Source organism: Gopherus evgoodei, chromosome 3 (assembly GCF_007399415.2).
Source record: "Gopherus evgoodei ecotype Sinaloan lineage chromosome 3, rGopEvg1_v1.p, whole genome shotgun sequence".
In the NCBI taxonomy this organism is placed as follows: Eukaryota; Metazoa; Chordata; order Testudines; family Testudinidae; genus Gopherus; species Gopherus evgoodei.
Window position 1 is genome coordinate 192,063,859 of NC_044324.1, and position 16,645 is coordinate 192,080,503.

A 16,645-nucleotide genomic window follows, 5' to 3' on the forward strand; every position below is an offset into this window, starting at 1 on the left:
TCACGGTACTCCAGATGAGGTCTTGTACAATGGCATTAACAGTCCTCTATCTCTACTGGACATGCTTTGCCTAATATATCCAAGGATTGCATTTGCCTTTTTAAGAGTCACTTCACATTGGTGACTCACAGTCATCCTGTGATCTACCCACCCACCTTCGTCTCTCTCCTCTGTTGCTTCCAGCTTGTAGCAGAAATTCTTATTATTAGACCCTAAGTGTGCAGGACCTTGGACTTTGTACTAATGAATTGCTTTCCATTTTTGCTACTCCAGTCTTCAAGGTCATCCAGGTCTTCCTGTATAATATTCTGATCCTCCTTTGTACTGATAATGCCTCCCAAATTTGTATCATCAGCAAATTTCATTAGCACACTCCATATTATCATTGTTACTGAAAGCTGAGGTGAAGTGTTCATGTAGTTTTTGGGCTATACCTAGATTATGTGTAATCTCTTTCTTCCCATCAACACAAGAACATAAGAATGGCCATACTAATGATCAGACCAATTGTCCATCTAGCCCAGTACCCTGTCTTCTGAGAGTGGCTAATGCCAGGTACCCCAGACGGAATGAACAGAACAGGCAATTACTGAGTGATCCATCTACCATCATCCACTCCCAGACTCTGGCAGTCAGAGGCTAAGGACACCCAGAGTTTGGAACTGCATCTCAGAGGCTAAGGACACCCAGAGTGTGGAACTGCATCCCAGACTGTCCTTGCTAATAGCCACTGATAGACCTATCTTCTCTGAACTTACCTAATTCTTTGCTGAACCCCATTAGAGTTTTGGCCTTCACAAAACATTCCCTGGCAATGAGTTTCACAGGTTGACTGCACGTTATGTGATGAAATACTTCCTTTTGTTGTTTTATACCTGCAGCTGTTTATTAGACTGCATGGTAGCCCAACCTCATCCTTCCTTATACTCTATTTATTTATATAACTTTTACAGTCCTTCCCCAAAGTGATTTTGACCTAACAGGTTCTGTTTTGTCCATACTATCATTTTTTATTTCTTTACAGTTTACTGCTTTGTTGATGTGCACCTCTACCCCATGAGCTTTATTTTTATTCCTATCTCTCCTAAACAGTGCATGCCCTTCAATACCTGTATTCCAGTCATGACTGCTATTTCACCATATTTCTGTAATCCCTTAAATTTCTGGTTTGACTTCCAGTTTCTCCATTTTCTCGCCCAGATTCCTTGCATTTGTGTACAAGTATTTCACATGCTTCCCTCAGACAACACTCACTTTTCTGGTTTGTTATATTCTATTATCCCTTACTAATCTTCATTTAGCTGATTGATTTTTTTTTCTCTTGTGAAATTTCCACCTCAGACTTCAATACACAAGTCTTTCCCAACCTTCTCCCCTCATCTCCTAATTTAAACCAGTCATGCCAGCCTTGATCCAGAAGATTAATACCCCAGGTTACAAAGTGGAGCCCATCAGTTGAGATGTCTTCTTTCCAAAAATGCTTCCCGGTGGCTGTACAGCATATTGTACAGCATACCATTCTGCATTTTCAGATATATGGGGATTTAAATCAGTTTAGGAATATGTTTCATTATTGTATGATAAACCTTTCTCATAGCACCATCTTTGAGCCATCTGGTGATCTTCATTATTGGGTTACGTCTTCATCCACCTTCTCTAGGGACCAGAAAATCACCTGAGCTTCCATTTCTTTAAGTGTCTTACCCAGCTGAGCATAGTCATCCTTGATCCATTCCATTGGGAATCTAGCAGTGTCTTTTGTCCTGACATGCAGCACAATCAGTGGATTTTTCCCCACTTCCTTGGGGATCCTCTGTAGCCTTTTGTCCACATCTCATATCTTTGTTCCTGGCAGACAATACATTCTTACATTCTCTGGATCTGTTCTGGTGACAGGCCAATTCTTCTGAATATAGAGACCCCAATTCATAGACCTGTCTCTTCCTGGTGTTAATATGAATCTGTTTTATGTCCTCTCTCACGGTCCTTTGAACATCATCCTCATTTTTCTTTAGGCTCTGGTCCATGTTTATTTCCATAATGTCTTCCTCTTTTTTGCAGGGACTGGCTTCCATTCTTTTCTTCCTCACCACACCATTTTATGCCTGTTTCTCTTCCTCATTCCTTAGTGAAGCAAACCTGTTACCCAATTTAATTTCACTACCACTATCTAGTCTCTTCTGTCTTGAGCTTGTGGTTATATTCTTCCATGGATCAGCCTCCTCTTCTGGCAGAATGCCCTCTAGATCCTTTTGTTTGGCAGGTTTCCACAAATCTTGAGTTGTCTGTATCACCTCCTCACTCCTTTCCTGCATCATACTTTCAAATCCCAGTCTGAATGCCATCATTGTCTAACTGCATCTCTAATCCTTGAATCTTCTCTGTCATGACCTCTACCAGATGGCATTTCATGCATAAGTAGCTTCCATCAGATATCCCCTCAAGGGTGATGAACATCCTGCAGCTTCTTCATCCAACTGTCTTCTTTCTCTCCTTTCCTCTCCTCTCCTCCTTGGGGAGCCATCATTATCTTCTCTTCCTAGACCCTATTCTTAGTAAAGAAGAAAGGGGAGGAAAAAGTCCCAAATGCCCACAGAAACTCTACTGTTAGATGATCGTTAATGAACAGTAAAGCATGGGGGGAACTAATTTATGTTTGAAAGAGTACTTCAGTTTCCATTCCCATTCAATTTCTCCCCTTCATTGCTGATGCTACCAGAAGGATGCTAGCCAGTTCCTGTTGTAATGGGACGGCAATATGATGTAGCTGCAAAAAGACTAGTATGATTCTGGAGTGTAATCACAGGAGTGTTGCATGTAAGACCAAGGAAGTAGTTGTCCTGCTCTGCTTGACACTGTGATGTCTCAGCTTGAGTACTATATCCCACTTTAGGAAAGATGTGGACAAATTGGAGAGCATCTCTAGAGGACAGCAACAAAAATGATAAAAGATTTAGAAAACCTGATCTATGAGGGAAGAGTTAAAAAAAAATCCTGAGCATCTTTAGCCTTAAGAAAGGAAGACTGAGCAGGGACCAGATAAGTCTTCAAATATGTCAATGGCTGTTATAAAGAGGATGGTGATCAATTGTTTTCCACATCCACTGAAGTTAGGACAAGAAGTAATGGGCTTAATCTGCAGCGAGGGCGATTTAGGTTAGATTTAGGAAAAACTTTCTAACTAAAGGTAGTTAAGCTCTGGAATAGGCTTCCAAGGTAGGCTATGGAATCCCCATCTTTGGAAGTTTCTAAAAATTGATTGGACAAACAGATTGTCTACGTTTACTTGATCCTGCCACAGTGCAGGGGGCTGGACTTGATGACTTCTTGATGTCCCTTACAGCCCTACATTTCTTTGATTTTTTTTTAATGTTTTTCTATCAGAAAATGGACTGCATTTTTCATATCTACAATTGAACAGCTGGTAACAAGTGACCTAGGCAAGAAAGGTCAGAGCCTGTATCCTGTTATCAACTCTTGAGGTACCCATGTAATGCAAATATAGCCAAACGTTTAAAAAAATAGCGGAAAAAATATTCCTAAACAAAGTGGTAGTATGTCAAGGTTCACCTCAGAGCAGATTTTACTGGCAGATTATAAAAGCTTGAGTAGAGGGCCTTTATAATAGAAGTGCTGACTATTCATATTCAGATACCTGAGGTAACAACATAAAATAGCTGAATAAAATAATAACTAAATTTATAATAACCTGTAGTTTTGAGAATTTTCTTTAAATGCCACCAGATGTCACTGTAACCAAAGGACCTGAAAAATACTCCAGTGGATTAAAATAGCTTTCATTATGGTGTGTTCTTTTGAAGAAAAAAAAAATCAATTCATTTTGACAATGATAAATAAAGTGAGTGTTTTCTTCAGAAAAATATGTATTTGTAACCCCTATTGCACATTAGATGTTTGCTCTATGCAAAAACTTGAGTGTGCCTAGAATTCTGTACTGAGTTATTTTTATGTGCTTATTACATATATGCATAAAACCCGAGCATAGTAAACGGCACATATGTGAAATTAGCAATGATTGGTACCTATACCACAGAAATCATAGATCTTCTACAAATATTAAGATAAACTGTTGCGAAACAGTACAGCACTTCACTACAGCCTTGCTGACCATAGCATTTTCTCAGCAATTTTTATCAAAACCTGGTGTTCTAGATGAGACAATGTTTCTGACATATTGACTTAAAATTCTGTTTCCTGTAGTTCAACATTGGAAAATAATGCATCTTTTTAGCTTTTTGCACTCTTTGGGGTATTCTCACTGAGAATTTTCCTGAACAGTGTTCCCAGGACATGCTTTGTTTGCTTGTGTGGTTTGAACAGAAAAAACATTTTTATTTTCTTCAGTTGTCTTTTTTTTTAAATTTGATACTGAAAAAATCTTAAATATTTTGGCAGATTTTCTGTTTAACATTCATATGTGTGGGATATGGTGCTGTATATAGTACAGGTATCTGTGGGGTTCAGAAAAGGGAGACTTTACACACATTAAGGAGTTACAGCAACAAGGTAACTGGAGATGTGGAAGTTTGTGTTTGTGACGTGATCAGAATCTCTTTGTGTATTAGTTAATTTTGCTTTATTATATTTCTTAGATCATATAATTTTTTTTAAACTTGAGAGACTGATAAATATCTGTTGTCTGAGAAAGTTGGCAGTTGAATAAAGGGGAGCAGAATTGTACTCAGTCTACTTAGGGATATTTTCAGGATAGGAGATTACCCCCATAAGATTTTACTATACAGCATACCATTCTGCATTTTTAGGTATGTGGGGATTTAAATCAGTTTAGGAATACGTTTCATTATTGTATGATAAATTGTGGCATTGGAGATGGCTGAACTTATCAGAAGCCAGACACTATTTAATGTACAATGGGCTTTTTAGTTTATTTGTACAATACGGTCATATTTTAAAAAGTTATAATGTCTGCAGTTCAGTTGAAGGGTTATTTTCAAATACTTATTTGGTTCAGTGCTGGTTTAGGAAGATAAAAGATATAAATACAAACAGCAAATACATTTTGATAGTAATTGTCAAAGGCATTTTCAAAATTGTTCATTTCTCCAGTGAGGGTGGAACTTTCAAAAGCACATGGGTGAACAACTTCCATTAAATTTCCTTTAGGTGCTTCTGAAAATCCCATAGTGAATATCTACCCACAAATATAAGTTTCAACAGTGTTTGAGTGGGCACAGAATTCTTCAGCTTTTGTTTTTTATTTACAAAGCTTCAGAAGGGGCAGCAGAACCTATAGCTTTTCAGATAAAATAATTAAATTCTCATTCATATCCAGTTGCATGATGGAAGGCAAGGGAGAAGAGAAATATATTAATCTCTGGGTTCTGTGTATGGCGTTTACTGCTGTACATCTGCTTTGGGTTCTTGGTTTCTGTGTTTGGATTGGTTTGATCCATTCATGAGTTCCAGTCAGGTTTTTCCTTCACATAGTTGCCCCACCACAAATTCTGGATGGATTCAATGGGCAGATTTATAGTCCCTGAAACTAAGTCAATTAAAGGGCCAATTAGCATAGGAGGATTGGGTATGTATTTGGTGTGATTTATGAACATGTGAGGAACTGTTCCTTCTGTGAATTCCAAAAGAGCCAGTCATTAGAGGCTGATGGAAGGTAAGGTTGGTTAGGCACACAAGGATCTGAGGTTTCAGTATGTGGGAGTGGAGGCCTTCACACTAGTATGCATCAGTGACTGGGCCTTATGACCCTCATGATGCTTTCTGATGGTGCACTGGGGCAGGACCATGGGTTCCCAAATTCAGGGTCAAGTCAAAGGAAAGAGGTGGAGGCAGTTCCTGTCTCTGCAGTGAGTTTGCCAGGGCGCCTAACCTTTGGGCATCTGTCGTTATTGGTTTGGTATTGATAAAGTTTCGGGCAGTTCAGGCAAATTCCTGAAGAATTTATTATGTATCTTCCTTCCCCTTTGTCCAATCAAGTGAAGCTGAATTGCTTGACTCATCTCTCAGCATGCTATGTATTATATAATTACATTATACTGTCTTCATTTTTGTCATGGATTCTGTGCTTTCCATCAAAGAATTTCTGACTTTTAACCCTTGACCCTTTGGGATTTCTGCATATGAGACGTAGAAGCAATGGGTAAACTGTTGAGCTAAACTCACTGAGAAACTTTAATTAAGTCTAGTCAAACTTTGGATTGCATGGGGAATGGGAACTGCTCAACAACATTGTGAAGCACAAACAATCTGACTAGTGAACTCTCACTGAGAGCTTGAATTCCCATTGAGACGATGAAGTTTCTCCCTCACCTAAGTTCAAAAACAACAGCAAAAATTCAATTCTGATATGACAAACTATTGTTCAAATCTATTCGCTGTTACCACAGCATAAGCATAAATCTTTGTTGACTAATATGAACTCTTAAAGTTGTCAAGGCTGATTCCACACTCTGGCACTTCGAGTGCAGAAGGTGGGGACCCGCAAGGATTCTAAAAATTAATACCAGACACTCCAGGCTTGTATTAAACTCCCAAGGTTACAGCTTTTCTCTGACCTTGGATGACAGAAAGAAAAAAGAAAGAAAATACATTTGAAAACTCAGGCTACTGCTAGATTTAAAAAACCCACTTACAATAATTAAGCATCAAGAAAACCCTTTTTGAGTTCCAGCTTAAAGGTTATAAGCAAAACAAGAGCATTTGGGGTTAACACAGAGGAGTCCACAAGCCATAAAAAAAGTAAAAATAAATAAACCTAATTGCGTCTTCCTAGACATTTCCCGATCTACTTACATATCTGGGGGTTTCAAGTGAGTAGTTTCTAGGTATGATTCAGATGATTTTTCATACCTGGCCTCAAACTTCTTACAAAATAGTTCCAGCCCTGGCTCTGCTTCTCCCCAAGAACAACAACAGAACAGACAAAGGGGATGTTTTTTCCCAATTTAAAGAAGTTCTAGCCTTCCCATTGGCTCTTTTGATCAGATGCCCACTCTTTTCCTTTTACCTATGCAGGGAGACTTTTTTAACCCTTTACAGGTAAAGCAAGTAGAGAACAACTACTAAGAGAGATTTTATAGCTAGCTGGATAGCTAGGTGTCCATAAAAGGGAGCTACCCGCACCTTTCAATTATCACAAAAGTGTTACAGGATATGGGACCCTTTTGCCGGTGGGATTTTTCATCTTTTAATTATATTTTTTATGATAATGTGCTCTTCACAATGACCAGTCAATGGCTTTTCCTAAAAATTACCATGATTGAACAGCTGTAACAACTTGCACTTCTGTAGTGTAGACAATCTGGAAGTACTTTATAGACTCTTTTCTCTAGCACAATTCTGAGGCATAGGTAAGTATTGTACCCATTTTATAGGTAAGTAAGCTGGGTCACAGAGACAGTATGATTATCTGTCCATCAGCACACCTTTGTCAATGGCTTAATGAGGGAAGTCTCTCTTTATACCTGTAATATTTGCAGAAGGAATACAGAAAATGACTGATTGGAAATAAATAATTTATTTAGCAAATATCTAATGTGAAAACCACTCTTAGTGCACTTTGTTTTCTAGATACTGGAAAATACAGTATATTCTGTTACATTTTTAGCTCATCTGTGTGTTTTCTCACTAGTCCTGTGTGGTTTTACAGAATTTATATTCCAGTGTTGTTTTTATATGATAATGATATGTATTTATTTATCCACCTACTTATGATTATAAATCTACAAAGTAATTATGATAGACTGAGAGTGGTTTTTACTAATCCGGGTAACAACCAGCTAGAGAAGCTGAAGAACTGAGGCAAAGTCCAAAGAACTCTGATCCTCACCAACCTTTGTTTCATTGGGTATACTCAGCACTAGAGTAGGGAAATGAGCAGAGTTTTTCTGCTTTGTGTTGGTGGCTGACACCCAGAAAAAAAATATTCAGTCGGTAATAGTGAGTCAGTTTGTCTATCATAAGTAGGGTTTTCCAAGGCTTAGATTTACTAATGAAAGGGAGTAGTAGTTAGAGGCGCTAAAATCCATGTTTCCAAGAAGACAGTAGCTAAACTTCCAATTCATTGGGGCCAGAATTTCACCCAGTTGTATGCAGAGGGCACCTGAATGTAGGCATGTATAGAAAGGGATGGTGATAGAGTCACAGAGTTGTGTGGCCATGTGTTTCTCCATCTGGTGAATGCCCAAGTTCCTTCCCTTGAGAAGAACAATATGTAGGAAACTGAGTTTTCCCTCTGTTTATCTGCACTTTTATACCACCTCTTATGAGCTTTTCTTCAGGAGAGGTGATCTGGGCTAAGAGAGTGGGATAGACAAGAAAAGATGAAGGGGTGAGTCCTCCCAATGGGAAAGCGGTGGGACATCAGCAGTAACTAATCACTGAGGGAAGATGAAGTTGTTATTTGTTAACAAATGGCATAAAAGGGCATCAGACATTGCAGCAGAGGGCTTGGGATTTGTAGGTTCAAGAAACCATTACAGCTACCACTTGGCAGGCAGAGGTGAATTTGTAGATAGATGGCCTGCAGCCTGTCCACTTGCTGCAGAAGTTCGTCAACATGCTCACTAAAAACAGGCTGGTGCTTTTCCTTTTTTGTTTGCTTCTACGCAGGATAGGTAGGGTTTGAATAATAACCAAATAATAGCACAGGGATAGGCAACATATGGCATGCATGCCAAAGGCAGCACGCCAGCTGATTTTCAGTTGCATTCCACAGTGCCTGAGTCCTGGCCACTGGTCCGGGGGGCTCTGCATTTTAATTTAATTTTAAATGAAGCTTTTTAAACATTTTAAAAACCTTATTTACTTTACATACAACAATAGATTAGTTATATATTATAGACTTATGGAAAGACTTATAGAAAGAGACCTTCTAAAAACGTTAAAATGTATTATTGGTAAACGAAACCTTAAGTCAGAGTGAATAAATGAAGACTCGGCACACCGGTGCTGAAAAGTTGCCAACCCCTGTAATAGCATGTAAGAATTTTTCCTTTTCATCTCTAAGTTCTGTTGCTGTATCTCAAGTATTCATTAGTAATACGAATGTTAAAGAGAAATTATATATTTTCAGGCCATGATTATTTTGTCAAAAATACATTAAAGTTAGCTAGGGTGTTGCCACAAAGATTTAATAGTACAAAATGTAGTGATGTGTCATTGATGATAAAAATCCATAAATAGTGTAACCAGGGTGCTTTATCTCTACAGTAACATCATTATGTCTAAGAAAAATTGTCCTAAAATTGACAGCCTATTAAATTCATTATTTTCAATACTATGGTGATCTATTGATGAGCAGATTGGTGTGTAGGATAGTAGCCCATTAAGTGATCTAAAGACAAGTTTTTGTGTGAGTAAAAGGAGAGCAAAATTTTGAGGCAAGTAACTTACAATCATATTCACATTACCCTTTGATTTATTTTCCTTCTGTATTTGTCACTTGCTTCTTTGACACAATTTTCTGTTAGTTAGGGCTTGGCCACACTCAAAACTCCAAAGTGCTGCTGTGGGAGCGCTCCCGTGGCAGCGCTTTGAAATGCGAGTGTGGTCGTGGCGCCAGCGCTGGGAGAGAGCTCTCCCAGTGCTGCAGGTACTCTACCTCCCTGTGGGGATTAGCTTGCAGCGCTGGGAGCCGTGCTCCCAGCCCTGGGGCACTGTTTGCACTGACACTTTGCAGCGCTGTAACTTGCTGCGCTCAGGGGTGTGTTTTTTCACACCCCTGAGCAAGAAAGTTGCAGCGCTGTAAAGTGCCAGTGTAGCCAAGGCCTGAGTACCTTTTTTCATTCAGGTTAGGCTGCAAACTGCAGGGAAAAATAGTGCTGTTTTTCCAGTAGGAAACACTTTACTAGTGTTTCTTAGTGAGTGGCAAGGATTCTGCATTCACACTGAGTGAGAGAGACTAGCATCACATTATTATAGTCGGTCTCACTCTCCTCAAGCTCAATCGTTAAAACACTTTTATTAATATTATTATTGGTTATTACTTTTATTATCATAGCAAAATTAGCCTGTCAGCAATGGGTGCAACAAAAATGGTGCTGAACATAATTTAACTGCAAGTGTAGCTAAGGAATTCAGAACCAGCCCAGAATCTGTGGCTAAAAGCAGCCCAACTCACTTTCTGAAATGAAGCTAAAAAGGATTTGTTCTTGGTGTATTTGCATTGAAACTGTGTTCAGCACTAGTTTAGTTTCACTTGTTGGTGACACCTGTTGTCAGTAACAGGACATTTGCTGGTGTAGACAAGGATCTCAGGCAAGAAGCAGCACTATGTTCTTATATTGTTTTGACCTTTGGACCTATGTTGAACAAAGAAGGAAGGTATTGTTTGTCAGGTGAACAGACAACCAAGTTGTTCTCCCCTGTATTCTCTATAATGCTTACTTTAAATATAATTTGCAAATATGTAACCAAAATTTAGCTAAATGTATTTTTATGTTTTGAATGGCTCGGATAGCTAAGGGAGGCCTTTGGCGTGTAATTAACGCTAAACAGATTTTGTCTTTCATTTCAGCATCCTCAAAGTCAAGCTGGCCAGCTCCTGCCGCACTTAACATTGCATCTGCTATGGTGCCTTGTTGGGGAAAATAGAGTTGTCCCAGGGGCTCATGTAAGTGTACTTGTTTATTATATAGCATGGTTTACAAAGTGTTTTGTTTTGTGTTGTTTTATATTTCAAAGGATATAAAAATAATATGAAAGACACCATAAAACTGTGCTATATAATGAAAGGAAAAAAACCACTTGAGCTATCATGAGTCAGTTCCATGCCCAGCATGGTTCTTCAGAGCTTCTGAAATTAAGGCATGCATTGTGTGGGTGTCTGGTGGCTGAAAGAGGGGTCAGCTGGTGTGGCTTTGCAGAGGCTGAAATGAGGTGAAGAGTGCACTTCTTTATACAATCTATGTAGAGTTGTCAGAACATAATATATGCAGCTATGTGTGTTAAGAAAATATTCTCAGCTCACCTTTTAAATTCTACCTCTGTACCCCTTAACATGTACATCAATTGAAATTCTCTCTAATGGCAACTCCACAATTTAAGATGTTTCTATAATTGTGTAAGTTACCATAAGTAAAATATAACAACTGTCTGTCTGTGGTCTAAAGAATTCTGAAGTAGGGGTCTGTCACTGAGAGTAGAGCAACTTTTTTGGTTTGTAAGGAAGCTAGGATGGAGAGAAGACAGATTCATGTTATACCAATTATATTAGATCAATAAAAACCAGCAGGATCTTATTAAAGGGGACAAGACATTTGTCACATTTATTGTAAATACCTTAATAAAACAAAAGACAACAGTAAACAATGTTGTTTGACTACTTGTTCCTATTACTACTTACTTATTTCTTATACACTTTTATATATATATATACACACACACACACACACACACACACACTCATTCGCACAATCATTCATACAAGTTCTGTATAGATGTTATAGTTCCCAGCCTAAAAGTTGCTTGTGACAGAATACTGGGCAGGTATCCTGTACACAAGAGTGGAGCCGAGTCCGGGTCAGGTGTACACCTGATGCTCCTGGAGGGTGGTAGCAGAACCAGAGACTCAAAGACTTATTCTTCAGAGTCCAGTTTTATAGGAATTTATCCCTATGTCAGTCCATGAGAGTTGCTTCATTCTGCTGTTGTTAAATCAATCAGCAGGTGGCTGGCTCCATGTTGTCAGATGTTTGTTTTTCCTTCCTTTAAGGTGGTGGGGTGGATTCCAGTTTGCCCTCCGAGGGTCATCTCGTTGATCCCACTTGACACCATCTTCCGCGGACACTGAATTCTTCAGGCTTGCAACTCCCTAACCATTCATTCATTATTTAAACTAGGCACTGATTCTCATACATTCTCTATCTTAATCCCATCTATTTCACTGTCTCTTTACCTTTCGGGGTATTACCAATTTATGTGAGACTCCCTGTCTTTTATTATTCAAAAATAAAGTGAGATGAAAACTTACAGAGGGTGGAGGCCTCTATGTACTATAACAGCTACTATAACAGTTTTGGCTCACAGCAGCAGTTACAAGTAAAGTAGCGACTACAAAGTGTCACTTAGAGAACAGGCACTTAGAGTCAATTAATGTTTAACAAGTTTTATACAAAGTATTTCTTTGAGCAGGCTTCACACAGACACAGCTGGTGGCTTGCAGGTTAGAGGCTAAATCTCTGGAATCACATTTATTTCTAATATAAACCTTTAGTTATAAAGTATCAACAGTAAATCATTTCTAACAATAAATCATTTTTAACAATAAATCATTTTTCATATAAACCATGTCTAATATAAACCTTCTTTAATATCCCTACATTCATATGGACAAAGGTCACTGTGAGGCCCTCTGATGTAGCCAATACACTGGCCTGCTCCCTGTAGATATATGAATAGCTATTCTATTTTAAATAGAATTCCTATGTGAATAAGTAGAAGTTTTTAGTGTCTAGAATTGTCCAAGTGAGTTGGGTTGGAGAGAATAAAAAACAAAAATAAAGAAAATAAAAAAAGAAATACCATGTATAGGAGAAAACTTTCAAGAATCATTCATCTCTCTGAATGTGACCCCTGTAATACCATCAAAGACAGTGAGACTTATGGTGATAGCCTGGCCACAGTAGTTGTGCTCAGAGGGCTGCTTTAACTTTTGCACATATTCAATTTTTCAAAGATATAAAAACATTTTAGACAAGATAGTATCAGCAGCTTGCTCCAGAGGCCAAGCTCTTTCCTGCTTCCTTCAACTGGAAATGCATAACCTCATATCTCTACCAAAATGTTAAAATGTGCAACACATTCAAGGAGGCAGAATCATAAGTTTTCCTTATTTGCCTCTGAGAAGTACATGTCATCAATTTTAATGAACAGCTGAGGTATATGGATATAAAAAAAAAGGAGAAGAACCTCTCACTTTGCTGTTTTTGCCTTCTAGTTCAACTGTTTTGCTCTTAAAGCCAAACAGTTTTTATTTCAATATAGTGTAAGAAAGTGCTCTGAAGTTTTGGTTTTCCGTAAGTACAGTTTATATGTAATACCAAATTTGGTAAACAGACATCTCAGTAGTGTTCCTATTGTCTTACCTGGCCAGTGGCAATCATGTTTCCAGCTGCTGTAACCAAATTCAGGAGAAAGATAATGCACAAAGCATTGAGTCTTAAGCAGCAGAGTTTTGACTGGAAACAAGAGTAGTTTACTAACTTGTTTTCAGCACCAGGTGAACTATGAGACATGTGACTATTCCATATAGTGGCACAAGTTGGTGGCTGGATAAGTAAATAAGTGGCTATTTTCAGTCTGCAGTGTTTTTTTCTTGAGGTGAGCCTCTTGTCTGATGGGAGGGGTAATGGGGTTCTAGGTTAGCATGTTGTCAGCTAGTTCCAAGGTCAGTGGATAGTAGAGATCTCTGAAAAGATATGTTTGAGTTAATATAGAGGCATACAAGTGTTAATATGCTCCTTTTTGGTTAGAGACTCTTTATACCAAAGTCCAGTATCCTGTAAGATTTAGACCAGGGGTCTCAAAGTCCTGGCCTGCGGGCCATCTGCAGCCCGAGAACCTTCTCACTGTGTCCCAGGGAGGAGAGATGCATGCAGCCACGCTGCCAGTTCTGTCTGCTGCAGGCACCGCCCCACGCAACTCCCATATGTACAATTTTTGTTTGTTTTTAAGTTAAAAATTATTGAGGAAGAGGAGAAATTCAGATTACTAGCAGATGTTTCCTTAATTATGGTTTCCATAGACCTCCACTGCTGGAGAAAGAGATGTTCAGCAAAACTAACATTGGAACTTTTGTTCCCTGTGAAACCACATTATCAGATTGATAGTACTTTATCTCCATTATGAATGTACTGACTATCATATTCTTAAAAGATAGTTATCAATGTCTCCATCTTGGAGCTTATCATAGACTTTAAGGTCAGAAGGGATCATTATGATCATCTAGTCTGACCTCCTGCACAACGCAGATGACAGAATCTCACACACCGATTCCTGTATCAAACCCCTAATCTATGTCTGAGCTATTAAAGTCCTCAAATCATGGTTTAAAGACTTCAAGGTGCAGAGAATCCTCCAGTAAGTGACCTGTGCCCCACGCTGAAGAGGAAGGCGAAAACCCCTCAGGGCCTCTGCCAAGCTGCCCTGGAGAAAAATTCCTTCCCAGCCCCAAATATGGTGATCAGCTAAACCTTGAGCGTGTGGGCGAGACTCACCAACCAGACAGCCAGGAAAGAATTCTCTTTAGTAACTCAGATACCACCCCATCTAACATCTCATCACAGGCCATTGGGCATATTTACCGCTAATAGTCAAAGATCAATTAATTGCCAGAATTAGGCTATCCCATCATACCATCCCTCCAAAAAACTTATCAAGCTTACTCGAAGCCAGATATGTCTTTTGCCCCTACTGCTCCCCTTGGAAGGCTGTTCCAGAACTTCACTCCTCTGATGGTTAGAAACCATCTGATTTCAGATCTAAACTTCCTGATGGCCAGTTTATATCCATTTGTTCTTGTGTTCACATTGGCACTGAGCTTAAATAATTCCTCTCCCTTCCTGGTATTTATTCCTCTGATATATTTATAGAGAGCAATTATATCTTCCCTCAACCTTCTTTTGGTTAGTATAAATGTTTTGCTTCACATGGAAGCAACACTAGATATAATTTCTGTTTCATATGCAGAGCCTTAAAGAGTAGATTTTGTGTGTTTGGGTTTAGATCTGTAATCAAAGCTGCACAGTCACTCAAAGTGAATTAGTTTTGATGTCTATGGAGCTGTAAAACAGTTCTGACTACTGAGGTGAAAATTTGATGACTAAACCAATGAGCTGACCAGTTCCTTCACTTCTGCCTCTTTGGTAAGAGTAATTTTTTACCCCTCTGTTTGAAGCTGTAGAAAATGGACATCTAGAAATTATAAAGCTTCTACTCCAACATGGAGCAAATATTAATGGATCCCATTCTTGGTCTGGATGGAATTCTTTGCACCAAGCTTCTTTTCAGGTAACCTATACATTTATTATTTCATTTCCATGTAGATAGTGTGTTTTACCCTTTAAAAATGACAGGTTGTACAGTTTTTGCTTCCTACCCTGATGATTTATGATTGTTAGGCTGGGCAGAAAAGGCAGTCTAAATGCTAATGATCATTCTGAATATGTCATAGTATGCTACAGCAGCGATAGAAGATGTTAGGCAGCAATGGTTATTTAAATATTAAAAGTACTGCATGTACTTAAGAAGTGATCAGATATAATATTTGGGAAGTAAATCTGTTATAAGATACACTTAATTTTTTGGGGAAGACTTTCATTGTATCATAGATGCGGCCAGCCTAGACTCTTCTGAATTTTATTTTTTATCCAGCATAAAAATTTATCAGACTTATAGTTCCAATATGCTAATTTAATTCTATTTATATTTATTGGGCTGGGTAAATGTGCAAGATGAAATTAAACCTATCTGATGATTCTGCCACAGACTTTCTGAATACCGCAGAATATCTACACAGAGTAAGAATGAAAAAGTAGGGTCATATCAATTCCACTTCTCTTTTTCTAACAAAACAAAAATATATTTATTTCAGGGACATACTGAAATAATAAAATTGCTTCTTGAAAAAGGAGCAAACAAAGAATGTGTGGATGACTTTGGAATCACACCTCTGTTCATTGCTGCTCAGTATGGGAAGCTGGAGAGTTTACGAATACTTATATCACATGGTAATTTTCACCTTTCTTTTAGCATTAGTAATATTTTTATAATGTTAGTGAAATATCAGCTATGAACTAGTATATGAAATTATCACATGAAAAGTATCATATGAAAGTATCTTGCCTTGCTTTCCCTTGAATCAGACCAAGAAACAGGAAATAAAACATAAGTGCTTGTCTACAGCTGAAATGCTACAGTGATATAGGTAATCCACCTCCCCGAAGGGCAGTAGCTAGGTCGATGGAAGAATTCTTAGATTGACTTTGCTCTTTGCTCTATGTGCACCGGGAGTTAGGATTTTTTTTTACACCCCTGACCGACTTAGTTGGGTCGACCTGACTGTTTAGTTAGACCAGGCATAAATAAAGACCTAACCTAGGTAAAGATTAAAGGTCTGATCGTGGAACCCTTAATCACACTGAGTAGTCATTTACTACATGGGAAGTCCAATTAATTTCTATGGATTACTGCAGGAGCAATATACTACTCAGCGTGATAAAGGGTATCACAATCGGATCCTAAAGTTACAGTAGTAATTTCTTCAGAATCTCAGACCAACAGATCTTGGTGTGCATCTCTGAATAGTATGCTCTCACTAACCTTCCCACACAATCAAATGAAAATTAAACAGTCATAACTATTAAACTGATGAGCACCCTAAACTTGACCAAAACCTCACACACAGGTCAACAAATCTAGCATCTCAATACTTGTGGGGCACTATCTACAGAAAGTAATTTCTAACAAAATATTAACTAAATCTTTGAAATTTCTCCATAACATCTGTCATTTATCGGGTATTGCCCTATTCCACTGCGCAGTGTGACAAGTGCTTCCCAGTCGCATACAAAGTCTTTCTCTCATTTTACAGTAGGAGTAAGAAACCTAATGTAAAATTCATCTGTAAAGGTGTAAATAAAAGTAACAA

At 38.4% G+C, this 16,645-nt stretch overlaps 1 protein-coding gene across 3 annotated transcripts in view; it reads left to right on the forward strand.

The window, feature by feature from the left end:
* The window catches only part of ASB3 (ankyrin repeat and SOCS box containing 3), a 117,347-nt gene that overhangs the window by 62,379 nt on the left and 38,323 nt on the right, over positions 1-16,645 (forward strand). For all 3 annotated transcript variants that reach the window (XM_030557734.1, XM_030557736.1, XM_030557735.1), the window contains 2 exons: positions 14,894-15,006; positions 15,590-15,725. In XM_030557734.1, the coding sequence (XP_030413594.1) occupies positions 14,894-15,006; positions 15,590-15,725 (249 nt within the window). The remainder of the gene's footprint in view (positions 1-14,893; positions 15,007-15,589; positions 15,726-16,645) is intronic.